We start from the raw sequence: 25,717 nt of genomic DNA on the forward strand, positions 1-25,717 counted from the left end.
CACCCTCTGCAAGCACTTCTACACATGGTCTCCACTGCATGCTTCCAAGATCCCTTCAAGGGTGCCCGCTTAGAGGCAGGTGGTACATTCTGAGTGTCTCTGTTTTAGCAGAATTTGGATCTAGGCTTTTGTCTAATTCTAAAAGGCTAATGTTCTGTAAATGCACTGTTTTATAACTTTCTAATAAAGTACTTTTTAGACATTAACCCCCTTGAACATCACAAGAAAACTGAGGAGAGTACAAGAGATGCCTCATTTTAGATGAGAAAACCAAAGGATTCCTCATGTCACCAGCTAGTAAGCACCACACTGGCATCCCAGCTCCTCCTGTGCACTATACATGGCACCATCTGCTACAAGTGATGCCATGGACTCTGGAGCCCTCCTGCTCCTGGGCTCACCAGCCCCAGGGAGATGCCATTCCGTGGAGTCAGAAGCCCTTAGTACCGTCAGAACTCCAGCTGTTGCGGCGGGTGTTCTGTTTGATGGGGATGGTGCTGGGCAGCTCACACATGGTGACCATGCTGTTCTGGCCGGGCACCTGCACCAGCTCAATGCATTTGCCATTGAGCTGAGAGGACAGTGCACAGTTCATGGGTTTGTAGGCAAAGGCAGAGCAATAGCCGGACAGGCAGGCACGCTGGTAGAAATCCAGCACTTTCTTTCTGCAGGGAAGTGGGAGGAAGTAAGGCGAGTGGTCCTGAGAGGCACAAGACTATGAGAAGGGCAGCAGGCCAGCAAAGACGTCCTCACACACCTGTCAGAACCCGAAAGAGGATAGATGTCTGCACCATCCCAGAAGTCTGTGCAGGCCTCCAAGACCACATCAGCAGTACCATGGGACAGCATCTGCTCTGTGCCTGAGGTGGAGAAGAGGCCACACCATGAGGACTCAAAGCAGCCCCTCTTTCTGACCTAACAAATAGCACACTGCAGCCCTAGGGGAGGGTGCAAAGACACTCCTGAAAGAAGGAGTCCCCCATGGAGCACTGCTGGGCTGCTCATGCAGACACTATACTTCCTAGTCTTTGGGGAGCCCCATCTTCTGTGACCCGGTCTTCCAGCCCAGCCCCTGCCACACTGCAGGACTCGGGGAGAGGTCTACTGTTTGTCTAACTTATCCTCCCTGGAATGGACAGGGATGGAGCCACAGCCCACTGCCCGCTCCCATCAAGCTATGGAAGGTTCAGATAGATGCTGGGGTGAGGCTCACTGGTGGCAGTGTCCTTGATAAAGAGGCTGATCATGTGGCTGAGCGGTGGACGTCGTTTGGTGACGTAGGAGGGCCGCCCCAGAGAGGTCTCCTTCACGGTCTCAGCACTGGGGAGGCGGTAGAGCGCCAGGTGGTTTTCCTGCTTGAAGAGCTCCTTGGCCCCTGGAGTGAAGCCTGTGGACAAGGCCCAGACTTGGGGTCTGAGGGTGGAGACAAGGCTCCGCCAGCCACCTCACCCACTGACACAGGTGGAAAGACAGAATCTACTTGTCCTGGCCTGCTCTTGCCACCTTCTCATCCCAACAATCAGTTTTCTTCCTAGACTCAGAAGCTCTGCCACCTATGTCAGTCTATTAAAAAGGAGAAGGAGGGCTGGACAGATGGCTTAGTGGTTAAGGCATTTGCCTGCAAAGCCAAAGGACCCAGGTTCAATTCCCCAGGACCCACGTAAGCCAGATGCACAAGGAGCACATGCGTCTGTCATTTGTTTGCAGTGGCTACAGGACCTGGCACACCCATTCTCTCTCTTTCTGTCTCTCTTATTTCTCTCTCCCTGTGTCTTTCTCTCAAATACATAAAAATAAACAAAAAAAAAAAAAAGGGAGGATGGAAAGCTGGGTGTGGTGGTGTATACCTTTAATCCCAACACTCAAGAAGCAGAGGTAGGAGGATCACTGTGAGTTTGGGGCCAGCCTGGGACTACAGAGTGAATTCAAGGTCAGCCTGGGCTACAGTGAAACCCTACCTCAAAAATAAGGGGGAAGGGCTGAAAAGATGGCTTAGCAGTTAAGCACTTGCCTGTGAAGCCTAAGGACCCTGGTTCGAGGCTCGACTCCCCAGGACCCACGTTAGCCAGATGCACAAGGGGGCATATGCATCTGGAGTTCATTTGCAATGGCTGGAGGCCCTGGCGTGCCCATTCTCTCTCTCTGTTGCTCTCAAATAAATAAATAAAAATCAACAAAAAAAATTTTTTTTAAATAATAAGGGGGAAGCCAGGCGTGGTGGCACATGCCTTTAATTCCAGCACTTGGAAGGCAGAGGTAGGAGGATCACCATGAATTTGAGGCCACCCTGAGATGACAGTGAATTCCAGGTCAGCCTAGGCTAGAGTGAGACCCTATCTCAAAAAAAAAAAAATAAATAAATATTAAATTAAATTTTAAAAAATAAGGGGGAAGATACCAGGAATAGATGGTAAGACCCTATTGCTAAAGACTCCACTTGGGCTTGGGCTGGAAGGTCACTGAGAAACCCTGCTGGATCTGAGCTGATAACCTCCTCCATGTAGACCAGCTGACAGAAAGCTGGAAAAAGCCACACGGCATGCAGCTCAATAGGACAGAGAGAAATCACCAGGGAAGATACTCAACAGTGGACACTGCAAGCCTTATATTTGGCCAGCAAAGCCAAATGAGCCAACAGGTGCAATATTGGCACGTCTGTTATGGGGAAAACCAACTGCCCTCTAATTTGACTGGAGGCATGCTCCATGGGACAGAATACATCCCCGATACTGAAAACCTACAACAGGGGTAGTCATGAGCCCTAAGGGTGTAATGTCTGCTGCTGTCTGACTAAATATATATACTATGCTCATCAAACTGACCAGTAAGCACTTCTCTTAATGTTCATACCCATACATTAATGCTATTCTCACTTCTTCATTATAGAACTTTCTCTTTTGAGATGGCAGTGACCTTGGGATGATTTAGAAGGCATCCTGGTGCTGAGAAGAAGTTGACAGAGGAGTGCTCAGCACTGCAATATCTCTATCACACCTTCCAAGGTTCAGGATCCATTACAGGAGAGGTGGTGGAAAGAATGTAAGAGCCAAAGGAAGGGTAGGACTCCTTCCACTGTGCTCCTCCAGACACAAAATGGCTTGGATATCCATGACCTCACAGTGCCTGACACTACCTACACAAGACCATCATAATGGGAGGAAAAGATCATGACATCAAAATAAAAAAGAGACTGATTGAGAGGGGGAGGGGGAGTGGAGGTTCAAAGGGGAAAGTGGGGGAGAGGAAGGGAATTACCATGGGATATTGTTTACAATCATGGAAATTGTTAATTATAAAAAATTAAAAAGGGGGGAGAGATGTCTCAGCAGTTAAAGGGGATGGAAGCTAAAAGGTACCAGTGCACATGATAAGTGAATGCCATGCTAGGGGACAGGTCTATCTGGAGTCAGTGATAGGCCTATTCTGAGAAGCCAGAAGCCACCCAGGTGGCCCTCCCCATTATCACCACCACAAAGCCATACCAATAAGACGGGCCAGCTCACAGAGGCCCCAGGGCACATGCACAGGCAGCACGGCACTGTGGCTCTCCTGTAGGGCAATGTTGCACAGGTGGTCGGAAAAGCGGCACAGGCGCTCGGTGACACTGGCATTGCACAGGTTCAGCAGCACGTTGAGGCCCAGGGGCTTGAGGGAAGTGAGGTGCAGCTGCCAGTTGGAGTCATCGAACTGGATGCAGGAGGGATTTTGCTGGTCTTGGGACAGGCTTAGCATCTCCAAATGATAGTCACACACGAAGTCTTCAGCCTCGTAGGATTCACCCTCTGTCCCAGGCTGGGTCTGGAGGAAATGTCGGGAGAAGGGGAACCTAAGCTGACACTAGTTAAGGGGAGGCCCTGGGACCCCAAGATTGGCCCCAGATGAAAGCACACCCTCCCCGAGGAGGGTGCAGCGCTCACATTCTCCTGCCTCTACTGAGACCCTCTCCCTGTCTCAGCTCCAGTCTACCTTCAGTATCTGTACCCAGGGAAGGCCTGGTAGGGAGGAAACTATAGCGGGTCTTTTTCAGCTGTGGCACAATAACTAACAGGATGCTATATGGCTTTGTGTGTTTAAATTTTTTTTGTTTATTTATTTATTTGAGAGAGAGAGAAAGAGGCAGAGAGAGAGAGAAAATGAGTGCGCCAGGACCTCCAGCCACTCCAAACGAACTCCAGACGCATGTGCCCCCTTTTGCATCTGGCTAATATGGGTCCTGGGGAATTGAATCTCGAACCAGGGTCCTTAGGCTTCACAGGCAAGTGCTTAACCACTAAGCCATCTCTCCAGCCCTGCTTTGTGTGTTTGGAAGTCTAGTTAGAACTGGATGGAGGACAAGGCTACATCATAGAAAAGAACCAGGTCAAACCTTGGGTGGTCATCTTGTGGCCAGACCTGGGAGCTCTAGGAAGACGGGCTGTGGGGACTCCTGCACTCTTTCGAATACCACCCATTCAGGCTGGGTTGTGTCCCCTTGGCAGGGGAGGCAGAGGGCCTATGGTACTCTCCTCTGCCTTCCTGCCTTCCTCCCCTCACCTTGCCGGGTTCTTCCTCGCCGCCCTCAGTATCCCTGCTGAAGCTCACGTTGGAGCCAGATGGGTGTTTGCTGCGGCCATGCACCTTTTGGTGGGAGTAGGGTTCAAGGGGCTTAGAACCATCACCAGGCCAGTCGCCACGCTCCTGCTCGTTGGAAAGGTGCAGAGCATTGTTGAGGGAGCCAGCAAGGAGGGCATCTCGCTCGTGGGGCTGAGGAGAACAGGAGCACAGTGGAGGACTAGGGTCCCATGGCTCCCGAGGACCAGGGAGACAAGGCAGTTCTGGGCCCTCACTGCCTTACCCTGTGGCTTCACCTCAGCCACTCAGAAGTGGCTCCCAGAGGTGCCTGAGCCACTTTTTCTCTCCTAATCATCACTATGCCAAGGCCACAGGCCAAGCTCCAAGGTTAAGCAGCCCAGACCAGACCAGCAGGGCCCATGGGAGCTGACCATACCTCCTCCTCTACCTCAGGATGGCAGAAGGAGCGGGTGGACAGGTCATCCGTGAGGTCCTCATGGCTACTGTGAGGTGGCTCCACCTTCCCACTGAAGAACAGCACAGTCTCTGGGCTGGGATTTGGCCATGACAGGATGCCTTGCTTGTCCACACAGCATAGAACCTATAGAGACAGAAGTCAGGGTTAGAAAGAGGATCTGGTAGGGGGAAGGGTGGCTGGAGGAATGGCTTAGCAATTAAGGCACATCCCTGCACCCTGCAAAGCCAACGGACCCAGGTTCGATTCTCCAGGTCCCACATAAGCCAGATGCACATGGTGGTGCATGCATCTAGAGTTCATTTTCAGTGGCTAGAGGCCCTGGTGCACCCATTCTCCTCCCCCTTTCCCTTTCTCTCTGTCTCTAATAATAAATTTAAAAAAAAAAAAATCTTTAAAAAAAGAGAGAGAGAGAGAGAGAGAGGATCTTGGGCTAGAGAGATGGCTTAGCGGTTAAGGCACTTGCCTATGAAGCCTAAGGACCCAGGTTCGATTCCCTATGATCCACATAAGCCAGATGCACAAGGTGGCATGAGCTTCTGGAATTCATTTACAGTGGCTAGAGTCCCTGGTGCATCCATTCTCTCTATCTGCTTCTCTTTCAAATAAACGAAATATTTTCTTAAAAAAGGAAAGAGGATCTGCCTTAGTCTAACTGCCCAAGGGCCACACAAACACATTCACAGTCCAGACCCAGCTAGACATGCCAGTACAACAGGTGCCTCCTCACCGTGACGGAACCCAAGCTGTGTAGCAGACTGGCACTGTGGCTTAGTGTTGGAGATGTCCCCTGGATAACCCTCAGGAAGTGGCCCCAAATGCAGCGCAACATTTCCTGGTGGGGGAGAAATAGTCTGAGGCCATCTGGGGCTCAGCTTCACTTCCCTAGAGTCACCTTCTAGGGTCCCAGCCAGGGGAGTGCCAGCAGGCTGGGTTTCTAGGACAAGGTATTGACATGTTATGGGATCAGGCCTGGGTCGTGCCCACATGCAACATACATAGGAGCAAAGGGGAGCTCCAGCTGGAGGCTCAGTCCATAAACAGAACCACACAGTTCCAGGAAGGAGCCTGAGGACACAAGGCTTCCTGGCTGCAGGGGCCTGGAGCAAAATTTGCCTCAGGAGCATACCTGAGCGGAGACGGCTTCGGTATAGCTGCTGAGCGTATCCTCTGAGAACTTGGCCAGCTGCACAGAGAGAGGCGAGCCTCGGTGAGAAGAAAGCTGCCTTCACACGGCCCTCCACACGAGCAGTGTGTAGCCACACGGGTGAGGCTCCCAAGGCCCTTTGGTGAAGGGCACCAGGCAATTCCCTCTCCCCCTGATGGGACAGATTCTTATTCATATCCGGGCCTGGCTAGAGACTATTTAGTAAGGAACAGGACTAAGCCCCTGGGGCCCAGGACCTCCAACATATTGAACCCAAGGTGGGACTGGACTTGTGTCCTGCTTCCTATATATCCAAGTCCCTGTTTTTGCTTCTGTCTCAGACCTCTACATGTTCTGGAGCGACCTACCAGGGAGCTGGGTGAGGCCTTGCTCATCTGGGCCAGGACGCGGGCTTCTCCACAGGCGGTGGCCAGAACCCAGAGGACTGGGAAGAGCAGGGGGAGGATGGGCAGCATGCCATTCACCTAGGGAGGAACAAATCACACACAAGGCTCCCAAGGAGCTGCTGGGTCAGAGGGAGGAGGAAGGAACCATATGGCTACCCAGAGTAGAAGGCATGGCTATCTAAAGAACAGGAAGGGAAGGAGGTGAAGGAAGTGATGTTAAGCTGAAGCCTGGGGATATTCCGGGCTACAGAGAGGGAAGGACACAGAGGGAAGCCTAACAGAGAAGAAAGCGCTATCCTTGCCTGAAGTTGGAGGAGGGTGTACTGCCAGGAGGTGACCCCAGGAGCACAGAACATGAAGCGCACGGCATTGGTGATGAGAAAGCAGGCCTGTGGGAACAGTGTGGGTACAGCCTTAATGCCCTCCCCTAGCAAGGCACTGTGCTATAGGTCCTTCCTTTGCCATCCACACCACAAACTCACTCCGGGCCCCTCTGCACACTCTCACCTGGGCTGGACCCCAACACTCCCCCATATGTCAGGCCCTCTCCCCTGTGCCATTGCCCTGCCTCACACACCAGGACCACGGGCACAGCATAGTGAAGCATCACTGACTGCACGGTGAACCTCTCATTGTCCAGAGCAGTGACTGGGCGGGACAGGGCCATGTCCAGGCACCATCTGTAGAAAGAGACAGCCCTCAGCCCCACTCAGGGGAGACACCAGAAACCTGTACCTTGAAAAGATTTGGGGCTTTTCTGCTGGATAGGGCTTCATAAAACACCATCAAGTCTACCCTCACCCTGGACATGGTACCCTGGGAAAGGGGCCTATGGCCACGTTCATAGATGTTCTGAGTCTAAGAATGTTCAGGGGATGCTGGGGAAAGGAACTAAGGAGATGCCTACTCTAAGTGAATTCAGACAGATGGGGTTCCTTCCTTGTTACAGGAAGCACTGAGGAAGAAAACAGCAGGGGCAGGAGGAGGCAGGTGGCCCTGCTACCTGATGTTGGCAATCACTGGAGTCTCCAGGACACGGAAGAGCCGGTACTGCTGGGGGTTCTGTGGCCCTTTCTTTACTTCTCCCCGGGGCGAGGGTGGAGGAGAGAAGGGGGGGAACAAGTCTCCAGGCTCCAGGACTATGTGTTCATCATCCTGCCAGCAGGGACAAGGAAAAAGGCTCTGTCAGAGTGCACTGGTTTCTGTTTTGTTTTGCTTTGTTTTGTTTTTCTTTCTTTCTTTCTTTCTTTCTTTCTTTCTTTCTCTCTCTCTCTCTCTCTCTCTCTCTCTCTCTCTCTCTCTCTCTCTCTTTCTGTCTCTCTCTCTCTTTCTTCTAATGAAAGATCTAAGAGAAGCTAGGCACTGTGGTGCACACCTTTAATCCCAGCACTTGGGAGGCAGAGGTAGGAAGATTACTGTGAGTTCGAGGCCGCCTTGAAACTACATAGTAAATTCCAGGTCAGCCTGGGACAGAGTGAGACCTTACCTCAAACAAAACAAAACAAAATGATTTAAACAATAGTAGAAGCAAAGGAAAGCAGGAAAGCTCCCAAGTGAGAAGCTGAGAGGGTTCCAAGCAAGCAGCTCTGGCTTGGTTTCTCATTATGTAGCCCAGGCTGACCTCAAATTCTTTTTTTTTTTTTTTTTTCCAGAAAGAAAGCACATGCATGAGAGAGAATTGACATGCTAGGACCTCAGCCACTGAAATCAAACTCCAGACACTTGCACTACCAAGTGGGCATGTGAACCTTGTGCTTGCCTCACCTTTGTGCATCTGGCTAATGTGGGATGTGGAGAATCAAACATGGGTCCTTAAGGCTTTGCAGGCAAGCGCCTTAACTGCTAAGCCATCTCTGCAGCCCTGACCTCAAATTCTTGATCCTTCTACTTCAGCTTTCCCAGTGCTAAGATTTCAGGTGTGTACACCACATCTCTACAAAGTCAGCTAAGTGGAAATGGATCCCAAGGTCAGGGACTGTCCACTAGTAATGTTGGATAAAGCCTGTGGGACTTGTGTTCCTAGCACTGAAGGATCAAGGAAAAGAAAGAACAGCAGGAGGAGAGAATGGAAGAGGTTCCAGCTCTGCCCAAGAGCCCCTGGGAAGCCTCCAGCCCAGATGTTTCCTGCTTTCAGATGTTTCCCAAGTAGCTTCCACTACCTTGATGCCCCTTAAGGAGGCAAAGGACTCCTGGCCAGGCCTCAAGGCTATGATGTCTCCTTCTACCAACAGGCTAACTGGCAGGTTCACCAGGTGTCCATCTCTGTAGGCCCAGTGCAGAGACCAGGATGGTGCAAAAGGCATGTGGAGGTCTGGATACATAGCTTTTGGCCACTTGATCTCCTTTCCATTCCTGAGGGCATCTGATGAGAACAGAAAGATGGCAACAGACTTATCACCTCTGGACAGCCTCAGCACTCACCTAGGGAGTATCACCTGCTCTTCAGCCTTTCCCAGAAGGTGTGAACCCACCCCATACATTCAAATGCTTTCTCTATTTCAATGACACCTTCCTTAGGACACCTTCCTTGATAGCTCCAGCCTTGGCACCTCCACTAGACAAACATGTGCCAAGTATGTAAACAAAGATGCCAGTACTGTTGGAAGGGACTGGAGAAGGAGTAACCTATCTTTCAGGTAATGGAAGATGGCTTCTAGGAAGACAGAGCATGCAAGATAGGCTGCAAAGAATGGGCACAGTTTTGTCAACTGGAGACAAGGAAAGAGAAATGATCCAGGCAAAGACAAGCAAGACAGACACAGAGCAGGTTCACACATAATGGCTCCAAGGCAGATGAAGGGTCATAACAGGAAGATAAACAGTAAGAGGAAAGTCTGGACAGGCAAGTTATTGCCTATGGCCAAGGCTCTGTGGCTGTATCTGGGATGGCTTGGAAGAGGAGGAGGGAGCCAATGATGGCTCCTGAGCAAGAGACTAAGCTCCCAGGAAGCAGGGCCCATCTTTCTTGGTCATCTGATACCCCAGTGCTTGGCACAGGTTTGCAACTAACTATTCACTTCAGAATAAATGAACAAATTCTCACTCAGCACTTAAAGGCCCACTGCTTGGACAGTGTGGCACTGTCAGAGAAAGGTGTCCTGAAGCAGGTGTGCTGCTTCTCGGACAATACTGAGCGTCCATGGAAAGCACCAGCCATGGCCTCTCCCAAGACATTAATGTAAACCTGGGGCTTAGTCAATGCTGTCTGGACAAAACAACATGAGCAAAACCCCTCTCCTTGAGGAACCACACTGTCTGTCCTGGGTCCCAGGATCCCTGTCTCACCTTGATTCCTACAGGCATCTCAGCTGCTCTGGGGTACTTTCTCACTCCCCCTGCCCTTACCATCAGACAAGATACACTTGGAAGAAAACATCTCAGGTGCTCTCCTACTAAGACACAGAGTCTTTTCTGTCACTCTCCCAAAATTAGCAATCCCACAGTGCTACCATCAGCTTCCTGCCTTCCCAGTCCACGGCTTGGTGACCACAGCTGTCCTGAAGCTCTCACTGGCCTGCTCAAGAAAAGGCAGGACATCCAACTCTTCCAGTGAAGACAGCCCAGGGAGTCCCTGACACACCACAGGGATCTTCCCCATGGGCAGCCTGCCCTCAGCCTCACCTTGGATTTGGTCAATGATCCCTCGGAGCCTGCGCTCCACCTCCCGGCGCTTCAGCCGATCTTGCCGCCCAATGAGGACGAGGTTGAGAAGCAGCAGCAGGAAGAGCATGGAGGCGTTCACCAGCTCTACTCCATGGCTGGGGTCGGGGAAACGGAAGGCAAGGTTCATTTCCAGACAGTAAGCCTCCCTCGGCCAGCCTTCATAGCCCAAGATACCCCTTCCCTCTGGTCACTTCTGAAAAGAGGACTCATCTAATATCTGACTCCAGCCAAACCTCTGGCCTCAGCCAAGGACCAAGGGGATTTTTATATGGTCAGAGCACCATGAAGGCAGCTCAGGGGCCACAGCCTTGTCAGAGTGCTGGGATGCACTGAGGGACCAAGTGGACATTTGTTGAGGTCATGGGACCCTGCTTACCTCCCAGCCGGCTGGCCCCCATAGCAGCCCAGCAACAGCAGCACAGCCAGCAGCATGAGTGAGGCCCCGGGCCAGTGAAAACAGGAACAGCGGTTACTGAGGTGCAAGAAGCTGTTTCTCCATGCCTCCTGTGGGGCAGAGGCAGGCCAGCAGTGAGAAGCCTGTCTAGAGCACCCCAATCTGTCCTCCTGAACCTCAGCGGCCACCTACAGCAAGTGCTGTCAGGATATCACCCTGAGGGAACCCAAACTTCTGACTTCCCACGACGTTTCAGTTGAGTCCTCTGTGCTCAGGAGCCCCTGCTTCTCTGCCATCCCACGCAGGACCTGGCCACCCCTGAAGAAGCTCACCTTCCATGTAACACATTTCTTCTGCTCTTTCAGGTGTCCCTCCAGCACAGCCTCCAGCTGCTCCTTCAAGACACTGAGGGCCTTCTGGGTAGACAGGCCCAGGGCCAAAGAGGGCTCGCCCTGCAGGGGAGAGACATTCAGCATCACCCCAGACTCTAGGTTCCTGCCCACGCTGGCTGGCCATGGCAGGCTGGGCCTATTCTCACTCACTGCCAGACCCTTCCTCCTCTCTGTAACCCTAACACCCATAAGCCCACCCCCAACAATACACTGCCTCCAACAGGAGTTAATTCCTGAATCTCCATCAGCTGGGATCCTAGCATCCAGAACACCTAAGTTTATGGGGGCACCTGAATCAAACCACCACATTCCACCCCTGGCCCCCATAAAATGATAACCATACATGATGTAAAATGCAATAGATTCATCCAACTTTTGCTTCTTCAAGACAGCTCAAGTGAGCCAGGCATGGTGGCACACACCTTTAATCCCAGCACTTGGGAGACTGAGGCAAGAGGAACACTGTGAATTAGAGGCCAGCCTGAGACTACAGAGTGAGTTCCAGGTCTGCCTGGGCTAGAGTGACATCCTACCTGGAGAGAAGAAGAGAGGAGAGGAGAGGAGAGGAGAGGAGAGGAGAGGAGAGGAGAGGAGAGGAGAGGAGAGGAGAGGAGAGGAGAAAGGGAAAGGGAAAGGGAAAGGGAAAGGGAAAGGGAAAGGGAAAGGGAAAGGGAAAGGGAAAGGGAAAGGGAAAGGAAAAGGAAAAGGAAAAGGAAAAGGAAAAGGAAAAGGAAAAGGAAAGAAGTTCCCAAGCAACAGCAAGGAATCCCTGGACATGAGACACCAAGAAAGGGACTCCAGCTGTCTGCTGAGAACTCCTGATGATGGGGCATGGGGCCGTGCTACCCTGGCTACTGGGACTCCTTGCCCTTCCCGCTCCAAGGGCCCCCAGGTCTGCTCTCTTCAGGAACCTGCTCTGACTTCACTTGCTGTTGGTCTGCACTTCTCTGCCTGACTCCACAGGTGCCCTCTCCCCTTCTTTGGCAACTTGACCTTGGTCCTGGCTGGATACGCACCTCTATTATTCTGAGAGGCTGTTAGGCCTGTAGGGCAGGGTCCTAGTGCCTGGCATCATGGGGTACACCTGAGTGGCGCCCCCAGTATTACCTACTGCTGGCTGCCTCAGCTTTTACAGTGGGTTGGCCCCAAGATTCCTGGCTCCCTTGTCTAAATCTTACCTAATCCCACTCTCCACAGTGGCTTTGGTGGATTATGGAGATAAGAGTTCCTTCTTCACAGGGAGGATAAACTAGTTATTTCAGCTCAGGGAGAAATGGCCTCCAGGCTGGGGCCCCACAGCCTAATATGGGTTAAGAACTGTTCCTAAGCACTCAACTCCCTTCAGTAAGACCCCAGCCCTCTTAGAGGCCAGGGTCCAAGACAAACAAATGCCAAGTGAGGCTCAGGTCTCCTAGAAGGGGAGAGGCCATCAGTGAGGCTCTAGGCAGGAAGACAAGGGGCTTGGTTCTGGGCTGAACTGGTTAGGTCTGTTTGTGCCCCCCCCCAGCCCCCAGGCCATAGTGGGAAGAGAACCCTGGGTCCCTAGCACCTTCCCTAATGCTGTCCCTGCCCCCCTTAGGCTCAGCCTTCCTGGTTCCTCTCCACAGCAGCATGTAAGAGCTGCTGGGATGGGCAGGATGGACATGCCTGGACCCCCTTCCAGAATTGATGAGGTGGAAAACACAGTGGAGGCAGGAAGGGCTGGCTGGCTGGCTGAGGTGAAGGGCTACACGACCAAGAGGGGGGAGCTGGAAGGGAGGAAGAACCAATAGCACACGGCTCCAAGGTCACCCGAGGAGCTGCAGAGCCTGGAACTACAACGGGGACCTCGTGCCCAGAAAGGACAGTTCCTAGCAAGGCAGAGAAAAAGCTCTGGACGTGGCATGCAGCCTTGAACCAGGCCTACAGACCTCGGGCACTCATTGGCTCTCCTGTGGCCATCCTGACATGCACTGCCTCCTTCCATGCAGCCCCACACTCAGGACCCCCTTGCCTGCCCAACCACCACTGGCTCTGTTGCTCTCCCTGTCCCAGGGACACGGTTCTTTCCCAGATGGGAAGGCCCAGCCAGAGGGTGGCAGATGCTTGCAGCGCAGGACGCCTGCAGAGCTGTGTGCAGGTTTCTATCTCCACACGTTGTGTCTGCCAGGGGCACCAGCTACGGACAGGGGATTAAAGACAGCACAGCAGAGGAAAAATAAACCATTCTAATTACACACTGCCCGGTGGAAGTGCCTGCCCACACATGCTTCAACTGAGTAGATCCAAGCCTGTTTGCTCACCCCTTGGTGGCAGGAGGACCCAAGTGAAAAGTCAGATATCTGCTTTCTCTCATCATGCCTCAGCTTTCCCCCAGAGGACAGAAGAGCCACAACAAGGAGCTAAGTGGAAAACTCGTACTTTCTGCAGGAGACTCAGAACTATAGGGAGTGGCACTGCCAGCCCTCCCCAGCAGAGTGGACAGGAAATCCCATGTGCCCGTGTACCTTTGGGGAGAATGTAGCAAGTCACTATTATCTGAGAAATAAATAAAAAACTAAGTCAACACACGGGCTAAGGTCAGCTTTTCTTGCTTCCTGGGGCCAAGAAGGGTGAGGAAAAATCTGACATGTGCTAAGTTCCCAAAGCTATCAGAGATTTCTCTTGCTTTCCAGATGCTAAAATCTCTAACCGACCCCTTTAGAGATGGGGGGGGGGGGGCGGATTTTTAAAAGAGGCTCTCCCTCTAGCCCAGCTTAATCTAAAATTTACTTTGTAGCACATTCTGGCTTGAACTCATGGAGATCCTCCTACCGCAGCCTCCAGAGTGCTGGAGTTAAATGCATAAACCAGCACACTTGGCTTCCAGAGGCATTCTTGGGGCCAAAAGTAAGGCTTTGTTTGACCTCAGAAGGACCAGGAGAAGGTGGCACTGAAGTCTTTCAGGCAGAAGCAGGCCCACCCCACTATTCTAAGTGCTCAGGCTCAGCCAGAGTAGAAGAAAGAATGACCTGAGGTAGAAAGGAAGTCCTGACGCAGGGTGGCTGGATGCCCGTCATGATCTGGGCTTGTTCTCCGTTCTGCCATTCATGGGGAGTAGAATGTGGCATTCGGGGGAAAAATGAGGGTAAGGGCTGGAAAGATGGCTTAGTGGTTAAGGCCCCATGTTCAATTCCCCAGTACCCATGTAAGCCAGATGCCCAAGGTGGTGTATGCATCTGGAGTTTGTTTGTTTTTTTTTCCTTTTTATTGTTTTTTTGAGGTAGGGTCTCACTCTAGCCCAAGCTGACCTGGAATTCACTGTGTAGTCTCAGGGTGGCCTCAAATTCATGGCAACCTCCCACCTCTGCCTCCCCAGTACTGGGATCAAAGGCGAGAGCCACCATACCCAGCTATGCATCTGGAGTTTGTAGCAGCAACAGGTCCTGGCATAGCCATTCTCTCTATCTGTCCCTCTCTCTCAAATAAATAAATAAAAATTAAATTAAAAATATATTTTATGGTTGGAGAGACAGTTTAGTGGTTAAAGCACTTGCTTGCAAAGCCAAAGGACCCAGGTTTGACTCCTCAGGACCCACATAAGCCAGATGCACAAGGGAGCGTACACATCTGAAGTTCATTCACAGTGGCTGGAAGGCCTGGTGCACCCATTCTCTCTCTCTCTCTGCCTGCCTACTTCTGTATCTCTTTCTCAAACAAATAAAAATAAACTATTTAAAAAATATATATTGTATATATAAATATATATATATATATATTTTTTTTTTTTAATGAGGATAAAAAAAGCCCATCTATCAAACCACAACTAGGCATCTACCTCTAAGCAAGACTCACTGTCAAGTGCACAGCTGGCTTCTGAGGGTCAAATGAGCCTTCAGAGGGCTGACACACTTGAGCCTCCCTGCACCCACCTCAGCCAGGTTTCTCAGATGACAAAACCAGAAACCCCAAGCCCTTGGTCCCCAGCCCATGTCCTTGCAGAGAACCTCTGGTGTTCTCCTGGCTCAGCCCTATTTCACCTGTTTCAGGAGCAAGAAAATCAAGGCTCTAGGCTCTGGTAGATAAGCCATAAATTTAGAGCTTGACCCAAAGCCTAGATAATAGATGACCACCTGTCAGGACTGGGTGGGTCCTGTTCCCTAGGCTCCTCCATTCCAGATGCTTTAATGGGTCCAGGTAGGGAGAATACCCAAAGCTGGACTTGGCACAATGCCCAATCATGGAAGCCTACCAGCCACTAGCCATGCTTCTAAGTTTGGCCTGGCTCGTAGGCAGCTAGGTGACTCAGAGGCAGCGGAGCGCTTGCTTTTCTCCCTCACTCTGACCCTGGCGCTTCCATTCACCTTCTCTCCGACTCCTGCAGCCACTAAGACCTAGGGAGAAAGCATCCTGGCCCTGGCTCCCAGCTGTTACCCACCCATGTAATAGGGGTGGAGGGTGAGCCCCCTCACTACAAAGAGATGGCATCCAGCCCTGAGGCTCTATCACCTGTGCATGGAGCCCTAGGTCCTAGTGTCCCTTGGCAGGATTTTCAGAAGCTCAAGCCCCAGGATTGCTCTGGGTAACTTGAGCACCTGGCTAGTATCTCCAAGACATGCTGCCTTTTTGGCTGCCAGTCCAAGTCTCCTTCCAAGGCCTTGATCACCTCAGGCTCCTTACAGCTGACCCCCGTTCTTCAGCATCTTTGGGACTCGGTTGGCAAGCAATAACCCAGAACCTCTTATAGCAAGCTAACAGACCTGCTAGTGAGAACTGCGAAAATCAAGCTGGCATACTCACAGTGCCGCATTTGCCCTGGAGGGGCATCCATAGCTCTGCCTGCTTGAAGAGCATGGGGCAGAGCCTGGGGGCCAATCAGCCAGCTGCAGTACTCCCAGCACTACCCTCCAGGAGAGAGGGAGGAGAGAGAAGAGGGGCGAGGGTGCTGCAGAGAATCGAGTGCAGCAGAGCAGAGCTTCAGTCTGCTGATTGATTCAGCCTATTTCCAGTCACACTGCAGACTCAGGGAGGGAGGGAGGAAAGGAGGGAGGGAGGGAGTGGGAGAAGGCGGTGGCAGGCTGCAACAGCAGCCCAGAGAAGGAGGGAGGGAGGGAGAAGGAGGCCCAGGCAGGGAGGGAGGCAGGGACAAGAAAGGAGAGTGAGAGGCTAAAGTTTGTCAGTGCCTTGCCAGGTGTCCAGGAGTTTGGCCCTTCAGAGGAGGCCACTGCCAGGTAAACTGAGGGATAGTGTGCAACCAGAGGATGGAGGATGGACTGACAGAAGCTGCCGAGCTTGGGGGCCGTGAGGTCACTACCGGTATCCAGTAGTACCTTGGGGAACACAAATACTGGCTTTCTTCCAAGACTACCTACCAACTGACCCCAGGTCACCAGCCGAGGTTACGAGCCCCACTGTGACTAAGTCCCGTCACCACTCAGAACATGGAGCCCAGCCAACAGCAGCTCTTTCCACAGTGAGAAATGCAGGAAGGTGCCTTATTAATAGCAACACATCCTGTGAGGAGGGGAGAACTGGCCAGGAGGAACTCCAGCGGGATTTCTAGGAAGGCCAGGAATATGGTGAAAGGAAGAAACCAGTGGCAGAGACCAGAACCAGTGAACGAGGTGCCTCTGAGGATTCTGAAACCCTCCCTCCAGGTGGTGCAGAGCAGTCCGTGAAGGGAAGAAGTGCCTTTGGGCACACCAGCCCCCAAGCTGCTGGCACCAGGCCTGGATACCCTTGGGCCTCATCTCCCAGGCAAAAAGGGGGAGGCTGGTTACCTGGAGCTCCCACCCCAGTATTCCTAGGAGTATCAAGCAGGGCCTGGGTGACTGAGAGTGCCAAAGTATGACTCCGGGAACCTCAGTTTGACATAAAGGAAGTTCTAAGCAGACCCTCTGGTAAAGGAGAAGTCAAGACACTGGAAGGGAACTACACATTTCTCTGCTGATAGTCAGGTCAGTCCTTAACATGAGCCTACAACATGCCAGAGAGTAGAAACTGCCTAGCAGGTCCCCTAGCTTGAGAGCAGGCTGGAGGCTAAGCGTGCTTCTCCAGGGCCCTCTGTCTCCCAGACGACACCATCTCCAGCTGCTGGGAGGGAAGAGGGAGCACCAGCACACATCAGCCTCTCCCGCCCCCTAGCTGGCTAGCACAACTAACTCCCTGGGGGCCCTTCCCAAACATTTGAATGGGGACAGAAAGGAGGGACTGGGCAGTCCAGAGGTTAAGGGCAGGAAGTCTCCGTGGGGAGCAGGAAAGAGGAGTGGGAGGGGTCAGTTTTGTGCCAGTCAGTCACTGTGAGTACTGTCATCTGTAGCTAAAGAGAAAGACATCTGCAGGGCGTGGTGGCGCACGCCTTTAATCCCAGCACTCGGGAGGCAGAGGTAGGAGGATCACCATGAGTTCAAGGCCACCCTGAGACTACATAGTTAATTCCAGGTCAGCCTGGACCAGAGTGAGACCCTACCTCGAAAAACCAAAAAAAAAAAAAAAAAAAAAAGAGAGAAAGACATCTGTCCTCTGTCTCTTGATCCCAGAAGGCACTACCAAAGTGGGAGGAACCACTACTAACCAAAACCTTCCCAGCTCTGTCAGCTCTGAGAGGGGAAAGCATAAAGATAGAGGGAGGAATGCCCCTGGTTTTGTGCACACCCCTAGGTTGTCTTCCCTCTTCCATCCTCTTCCCACTTCAGTGATGACAGAGTGGACCCCTCTCTATCTCAGAAATAAGATCCCAAGATGTCACTGCTACAGCATGTCCACCACGGGCTTTAAGGGAGGCTGAGGGCTGGTGGATCTGAAAGAAAGGGGGGAGGGTGCCAAAAATCATCCAACAACAGTCAAAACAGTCCTAGGCTGAGCCAAGGACCACCGACCACCTCAGCATTAACTGTCACATCAACAACTCCTAATCCTACTCCACTTAGATGCCATCTAGGTGCCCTGGGTCACAAGGTCACCTTTAGAAGCCCTGAGTGCTACTGAAAAGGTCCTTCCACAGGCAGAAGCCTATTAGGGCCTATTATGGAATTGTCTCTGCCATCAATCTTCAACAAGACTGTAATCCTCTATGAGCCAGAAGCAGGAGCCACTTTGCCAGCTCTCAGGGCTCTGCCAGTCTAAGGCCAAGATTCCATAGATATGGCTGCTGCTGGCAGTGATGTGGCTGTCTAGTTCAGAGCTCATATCCTGAGATTCGCCCAAGGAAAATGGCCTGGAAAGCAGAGACAGGTTAACCAAAGTGTGCAGAAGGGAGGCAAGAGACACATTGACTTCCTGGGAACAGTTTTTGTCATCGGAGAGAAGGGACAGGAATATTCTTTTGTTGTTGTTTGTCTGTTTTCATTTGCTCTTGTTTTTTGAGGCAGGGTCTTACTGGAGCCCAGGCTGGCCTGGAATTCACTCTGTAGCCCAGGCTGACCCCAAACTCACAGCAACCCTCCTACCTCAGCCTCCAAAGTGCTGAGGCTGTAGATGTAAGCCACCACGCCCGGGCAGGGAGGAGATTCTGATGGACAAATCTACCTCCATCCAAAGACTATGCACCTGGAAGTCAAGTCAATCTTACCACTGCCTATACCACCCAGCTGCTCATCTTGGCTGACTGGGGAGTGTGGGGTGAATTTAGGGCCTGTTGAGTGTTAGGCTACCATGGACCTATATCTTCAAGTCTCTTCTTACTTTCAATTTTGAGACAGGCTCTCATTAGTAGCCCACGCTAACTCTGGACTCATTTTGTATTTCAGTCAGACCTTGAACTTGTGATTTCCCTACTTCAGCCTCCTGAGGAACTGGGATTCCAGGCCTATACCACCAGGCCCAGCTCATCCCAGCTGATTAAGCAGAGTTTACAGTCTGGTTGAAAGCTCATCCCTAACCACAGACAGAGTGCTCAACAGTCCTCAGCATGGCTCGGCAGGTTGGGACACAGCCCTAACAAAGTGCAAACAAACTAAATGACACACCCCTGGCCAAGAAGGCTTGGAACCAACCCAAATCAGAGAGCCGGCTTCCATGCAGTTGTGTTAGCTAGGCCACCCTTCACCCTGTGTCCTTTCCAGCTTTGCAATGGCAACCTTTGAAGAAGGGGTCATGCTCATAGTTCCCAAACCTCACAACCATGCCCCCTCTCTCACATTTGTTGTGAAACCCCAGATGAGGATGTCCCAGAAAACCCAGGGGAGGAGAATCCAGAAGAGACACTCCCCCATGACAGCCACACAGCAACAGAGCAGGGCCCACCAGATGTTTCTCCTTCAGGTCCATGGGCCCAGGGTATTTTAGGCATGCCCAGATGAACACAGTCACCCTTGAAAGGAAGGTTTCTCCCCAACATGGACAAACCCAACTGAGTCCGTCACAGTAACAGCACCTGGGAAAAAGAAGAAAGGAACAGCATAAGTCAGATTGCCGAACTGGTGATCACTGGGCAGCACAAGCGTCAACCGAGCCGCAGAGTGGAGTGGAGCGCCGAGGACTGTTGCCCTGACCACCACGCAGCTGGCCTGTGCCTAAGGCAGCACTAGCCGGGACCATCAGCTTTGGATGAGTTCATACTGGAGGGCCAGTAGACAGACAGGACTCCAGAGTGGGCTCTGAAGGTGCAAGCTTTCTGTGTCAACCTTCATCTTCAGGGACACACTGTGCTTGGTTCCATGTGTACTCGGTTCATCACTGATTTCCAGGAAACAGACAGGAAAAGCCTTGGCTTCTCAGCATTTCTTGAAACTGGGGCTAAGGTTAGCACTGAGATTATCTGGAATCTAGATAAAACTGCAGTAAGTGGGGGACAGCAGGGCTAGCAAGAGAGAGGACTGAAGGAGCGACATGGCAGAAGCAGGCATCCTCTCCATGGGCTACGGAGCATGTGCCATCCTCTCCAGCATACTCATGCCCTTTGGCCCCTGGACCTCTTGTGAGAGTGACAGCAGTGCTAGGCAGACACCTGGGCAAGGTGTGCAAGATGCGTAAGCCAGTCTGACAGCCAGTATGACAAAAGTCAACGTGTCTAAGGCCACAACACCCTGAAGGTGCCTGATCTTGTCTGATCTTAGAAGCTAAGCAGGGTTGAGCCTGGTTAGTACTTGGATGGGAGACAAAAGTCAACTAGTTTTCTGAAAAGTGAAGATAGCCCAGGAGCTGGGGCTGCAGCTCAGTGACGGAGCACTTCTTAGCACGCAGGAGACCCTGCGTTTGATACTCAGCACATATTCAATTACCCCGACAATGTAACCTACCCCCCGCCCCCCGTCCATCCTGGAGATCAACATAGCTTTTATGGTCTCAGATCAGGGCATGTTCCAGAAAAGTGACACTGAGAAGCCAGGCATGGTGGCGCACGCCTTTAATCCCAGCACTCAGGAGGCAGAGGTAGGCGGATCACTGTGAGTTCAAGGCCACCATGAAACTACATAGTGAATTCCAGATCAGCCTGGACTAGAGTGAGACCCTACCTTGAAAAAAAAAAAAATGTGACCCTAAAAAAAAAAACGTAAAAAAAACGTGACCCTGAGTTTGGTTTGGTGCCAGCTGACTCCTCGTGGCAAGAGCACTAACCTGCTGATGAGGGCAGTTCTTTTTGGAGCCTGCAGCCAACCTCATTAGGAGGAGCCAGTCAGGAGCCCAGGAGAGCTGACCCATAAAAGAGCTGTCAAGAAACAACAGGAAAGACTGTCCAGAGGGCCCGCCAGAAGACCCAGGTCTGCAGCCACCAACTCCACTCCGAAACCACACCCAGTTCCTCCAGGCAGCAGTAATGCTGATGTCACTGGCCATGCTGCCAAGTTTCTCCCCACCTCTGCCTTTCAGTCAGGACCTTCAATGCAAAGCCCCACAGGGTCAGAAACAGTGACGCTGGAAGTGGCCTTGCAAAGCAATGACATTCCGTCTTTGGCAGCCAACTGAAATAGGATCCTGAGAGGCCAATCACTCCTCCCCAAGGCCATTCTTACTAGGCAGCCTGAACCGTGTTTACAGCTGTGGCTGAGGTCCCCATGACACCCCATCCCAGCAGGGGCTGAATGAGGTAGTTGCCACACAAGGAAAGGCACCAAGAGCCAGATGGGGACTGTGCTTGCTGACATCCACCAACAACATGACAAGAGTAAAATAAAATAATTCTGTGGCTGGCTAGAACCACAGCAGCACAGAGGGCAGCCAGGAACATGACATTTTTCTGAGTCTCTGTTTTCCCATCATTCCATACATGGGATTCTGGGAGAGAACTGTTCTTAACGGTTTGACCTGAAACCAGGAGCAGAATTCTTAAAGGGCCAGTTCTGACTTTGGCCCACTGAGAAAAAAGCACAAACTTCAAGGCCACATATCCATAGATTCAAATACCAGCTTCAACATGTATCAAACAGCTAATAATCATGACAAATTATTCGTCCCTTCAGCCTCTACTCCATACCCTTAGAATGAAAGTGGCAATTACCTATTTCACAGAAGTACTATGAAAATTATGTAAAAAGGCCAGCCATGGTGGCATACACCTTTAATCCCAGCACTTCAGAGGCAGAGGTAGGAGGATCACTGTGAGTTCAAGTCCAGCCTGAGACTACATAGTGAAATAGGTTAGCCTGGGCTAGAGCAAGACCCTACCTCAAAAGGGAGGAAAATGGGGAGATTGCTCAGTGGTTAAGGTGCTTTCCTGCAAAGCCTAAGGATCCAAGTTCAATTCCCTAATGCCCATATAAAGCTAGATACACTAAGTGGCACGTGAATCTGGAGTTCATTTGCAGTGGCAGGAAGCTCTGGCATGCCCATACTCACCCTCTCTGTCTGCCTCTCTCTGAAATAAATAAGTAAATAAAATTTAAAAATATGTATGTTGGGCTGGAGAGATGGCTTAGCGGTTAAGAGCTTGCCTGGGAAGCCTAAGGACACTGGTTCGAGGCTTGATTCCCCAGGACACATATTAGCCAGTTGCACAAGGGGGGTGCATGCATCTGGAGTTCATTTGCATTGGCTGGAAGCCCTGGTGTACCCATTCTCTCCCTCTCACCCCCTCCCCCCTTCTCTCTGTCTGTCACTCTCAAATAAATAAAAATAGACAAAAAAAATACGTATGTTGCTAGGCATGATGGCACACACCTTTAATCCCAACACTCAGGAGGCAGAGGTAGGAAGATCGCCATGAGTTCAAGGCCACCCTGAGACTACTATATAGTGAATTTCAGGCCAGCATGCAGTTCAATGGGAGAGAGAGAAATCACCAGGGAAGATACTCAACAGTGCAAGCCTTATATTTAGCCAACCAGGCCAAATGAGCCAACAGGTGCAATAGTGGCACACCTGTTATGGGGAAAACCAGCTGCCCTCTAACTTGACTAGAGGCCCAGTCCATGGGGAAGAATACATCCCTGAAACTGAAAACCTACAACGGGGTAGTCATGAGCCCTAGGAATGTAACGTCTGCTGCTGTCTGGCTAAATGTACATACTATGTTCATCAAACTGCCCAGTAAGCACTTCTCTTAATGTTAATACCCATATATTAATGCTGCTCTCACTTATGGTCAGAGAAGCTTCACTTTTCATATGACAGTGACCTTGGAATGACTCAGAAGGCATCATGGTACAGAGAATAAGTGACAGAAGAGTGCTCAGCACTGCAATATCTCAATATCGCACCTTCCAGGGCTCAGGGTCCATTGCCGAAGAGGTGGGGGAAAGAACATAAGAGCCAAAGGAAGGATAGGACTTCTTATAATGTGCTCCTCCAGATACAAAATGGCCTGGATATCCATGACCTCACAGTGCCTGATGCTACCTACACAAGACCATCATAACAGGAGGAAAAGATGATGCCATCAAAATAAAAGAGAAAGCTGGGCATGATGGCACACGCCTTTAATCCCAGCACTCAGGAGGCAGAAGTAGGCTGATCACTGTGAGTTCAAGGCCACTCTGAGACTATAGTGAATTCCAGGTCAGCCTGGGCTAGAGTGAGACCCTACCTCGGAAAAAAACAAGAAAAAAAAGTGTTTACATGTGTGTGCATGCACGCGCATGTGCATAGCAAGGCTTTTTGTTTCTGTGAAGGAATGGCAGACACTGTGCCCCTGTTTTTGCATTTGACATATGTGGGCACTTTAGGGATTGAACTGAAGGCGTTAAACTTTGCAATAAAAGTGCTGAGCCATCTTCCCAGCTCCACCTTGAAGAGAACTGACAAATATATATGACAGGTGGATTGCCACCAATAACCCAGCGATTGAACAAAATGTTTTGTACCTCATGGTCATTCCCTGGTCCCAGTTCTGCTGGCTGTCACTATAAGTTGGTTTTGATGCTTTCTGTTTTCTTTTCATCTACCTTTTGAGTCTAGGATTATAGATGGGAGCTACCACTCCCAGTGAGTATGTATACCCTTTCTCTCTTCCTCATATGAATTAAAACTTTTATTTTCAAATAAATAAAAACTTTTAGCACTTGGGAGGCAGAGGTAGGAGGATTGCCGTGAGTTCAAGGCCACCCTGAGACTCCATAGTAAATTCCAGGTCAGCCTGGGCTGGAGTGAGACCCTACAAAAAAAAAAAAAAAGAACGAACGAACGAATGAACCTCACTAAACTCTAAGTAGGCCCATAGGTACTGAAGAGGAGTTACAAGCAACAGGCAAGCAGGTACCGCAGAGAGTGCGCACTGGGGACGGGAGGGCCAGAAAGGCTCCTGGAAGAAGTGAGGTGGAGCAGAGCTTAGGAGGGAGGAGACACGAAAGAGCGATCCAAACAAGAGTTGCAAGTCCCAACAAAGGCACCAATGAAGAAATGCACGTAGCCTTTTTGGAAGACTGTGCAGCATCTGTTTGGTGAGAGGGAAGAGATGCCACACCAAACAGGGCAGGAACTAGAGGCCAACATGGAAAGACTCAGATTAAAAAGGCTCTGAGGACTCCCTGACACTTCCTGACAAGAACCCAGTATTTTAAGAGGAAAGATAATGGATCTGAGGGAGAAGGGACAAAAATGACTAGCCAGCTGAGTTAGAAGAAAATTACAGGAATTCTGGCTTACCACAAGGAGTACTTAGACAAAGACAGCAACAATACCTATGAAAAGAAAGGCTAGAGGCCTTCTGCTTGCCAAGTTCAGAATCAAGGTCAAAATGAGTCAGGTGAGTTAGGCTTGGGGATTCACTCCTATAATCCTAGCACTTGAGAGGCTGAGGTAGGTGGAGCACCATGAGTTCAAGGCCATTCTGGGCTACAACGTGAATGCAGGACAGCTAGAGCTACAGACAAAGCTGGGTGGAGGTCGAGTTGTCTGTCCTTGTAGGCCTTTCTAATATAATCAGCATTAGCTAGGCTTGCTTGCTGGCCTTCCCAGCACACTAATGGGATTGGAGAGTTGGTATCGAGTGAATAGCTGCACCCACAAAGAACTAACTGATCAACCAGTGTAAAGCTGAAAGGACATGTTTTACAACAAGTCACAGGGTTTTATCCTTGACATTCTAGTCAGTATTTTTACCAAAGACTTGGGTGAAGAAACAGATGGTATGGTAATCAAATCCTTGGATAACGTAAGCCTGGAAAAGACACAGTCAAGATCCAGGGAGATCTCAATAGACTGAAGCCATGAGCCAAATCCAACAGCCCCCATTTAATTGGGAAAAGTATTAAGCCTGAGTCCAAGCTTTAAAACTACCATAAATGTCTTAGTCATATGCTACTTCAGTATGTGAACATGGCCATGCAAGTATTCAGTCTACATTAACAGACATGCCATGGCCCCAGCACCATGTCTGGTTTCTGTACATATCAGAGCATGCCAAAAATATTTTGTTTAGCTATACAGAACATAGTTAAGAAAGAACGCAGACAAACCTGGAAGGCATCCAGAGATCAGGAACCAGTTGCAGGAACTATGACATGGGGGCTGGAGAGATGGCTTAGCAGTTAAGGCACTTGTCTGCAAAGCCTAAGGACCCATGTTCAACTCTCCAGATCCCATGTAAGCCAGACGCACAAAGGTGAGGCAAATGCAAAGTCACACATGCACACTAGGACATGCCCACTAGGTGGTGCAAGCATCTGGAGTTCAATTTCAGTGGTTGAGGCCCTGGCATGCCATTCCCTGCCACCCCCCACCCCCCGTCACTCTCTCTCTAAAATTAAAAAAAAATTAAAAAAGAAACTATGACACAGGAGATAGTGGAAAGAACTGAAGAGGCTTAGCCATACACCAGCACTGAATCAGAGTAGAGCTAGAAAAGAATGGTAGCTATCAGGTAAGAAGGACCAGACTGACTCTAGGAGGGCCCCAACCAGATCTCAGGCAAGAAGGGAGAAGACCACAAAATACAGGGGTCTCAGCCAGGTGTGGTGGTGCACACCCTTAATCACAGAACTCAGGAGGCAGGTAGGAGGCTCGAGTGAGCCTGGGCTATAGCAAGGCCATGCCTTGAAAAAAAAAAAATACAACCATCTAAGGCAGAGGATTATGAAAAGTTCAAGGCTAGCCTTGGCTATCTTATAAGTTCCAGGACAGTCTAGACTGCCTAGCAAGATAGCCCCCTTTTTTTTTCTTTTGGTTTTTCATGGTTGGGTCTCACTCTAACCCAGGCTGACCTGAAATATACTATGTAGTCTCAGGGTGGCCTCAAACTCACAGTGATCCACCTACCTCTGCCTCCCCAGTGCTGGGATAAAAGTTGTGCACCACCACACCCGGCTTAATAAAAACATTTCTAATACCACAAGACAAGTCACCTCTATCACACCT

The 25,717-nt window shown here is 50.8% G+C and overlaps 1 protein-coding gene across 9 annotated transcripts in view; it reads right to left on the reverse strand.

The window, feature by feature from the left end:
- The window catches only part of Tmem94 (transmembrane protein 94), a 41,915-nt gene that overhangs the window by 5,299 nt on the left and 10,899 nt on the right, over window positions 1-25,717 (reverse strand). For 2 of the 9 annotated variants that reach the window (XM_045158124.1, XM_045158123.1), the window contains exons 1-17: window positions 19,126-19,257; window positions 10,970-11,089; window positions 10,620-10,747; window positions 10,202-10,338; window positions 8,740-8,942; window positions 7,584-7,735; window positions 7,158-7,260; window positions 6,883-6,969; window positions 6,542-6,658; window positions 6,156-6,212; window positions 5,757-5,861; window positions 4,988-5,152; window positions 4,534-4,743; window positions 3,483-3,798; window positions 1,214-1,387; window positions 758-860; window positions 448-665 (exon numbers count right to left, since the gene is read on the reverse strand). In XM_045158124.1, the coding sequence (XP_045014059.1) occupies window positions 448-665; window positions 758-860; window positions 1,214-1,387; window positions 3,483-3,798; window positions 4,534-4,743; window positions 4,988-5,152; window positions 5,757-5,861; window positions 6,156-6,212; window positions 6,542-6,658; window positions 6,883-6,969; window positions 7,158-7,260; window positions 7,584-7,735; window positions 8,740-8,942; window positions 10,202-10,338; window positions 10,620-10,747; window positions 10,970-11,089; window positions 19,126-19,200 (2,470 nt within the window). In that variant the 5' untranslated portion in view covers window positions 19,201-19,257. Of the gene's footprint in view, window positions 1-447; window positions 666-757; window positions 861-1,213; window positions 1,388-3,482; window positions 3,799-4,533; window positions 4,744-4,987; window positions 5,153-5,756; window positions 5,862-6,155; window positions 6,213-6,541; window positions 6,659-6,882; window positions 6,970-7,157; window positions 7,261-7,583; window positions 7,736-8,739; window positions 8,943-10,201; window positions 10,339-10,619; window positions 10,748-10,969; window positions 11,090-15,787; window positions 15,917-19,125; window positions 19,362-20,545; window positions 20,637-25,717 lie in introns of those variants that run through there. The other 7 variants (XM_045158131.1, XM_045158125.1, XM_045158126.1 and 4 more) reach the window with 6 other exon arrangements.

The sequence above is a fragment of the Jaculus jaculus genome, chromosome 9 (assembly GCF_020740685.1).
Source record: "Jaculus jaculus isolate mJacJac1 chromosome 9, mJacJac1.mat.Y.cur, whole genome shotgun sequence".
Lineage (NCBI taxonomy): Eukaryota > Metazoa > Chordata > Mammalia > Rodentia > Dipodidae > Jaculus > Jaculus jaculus.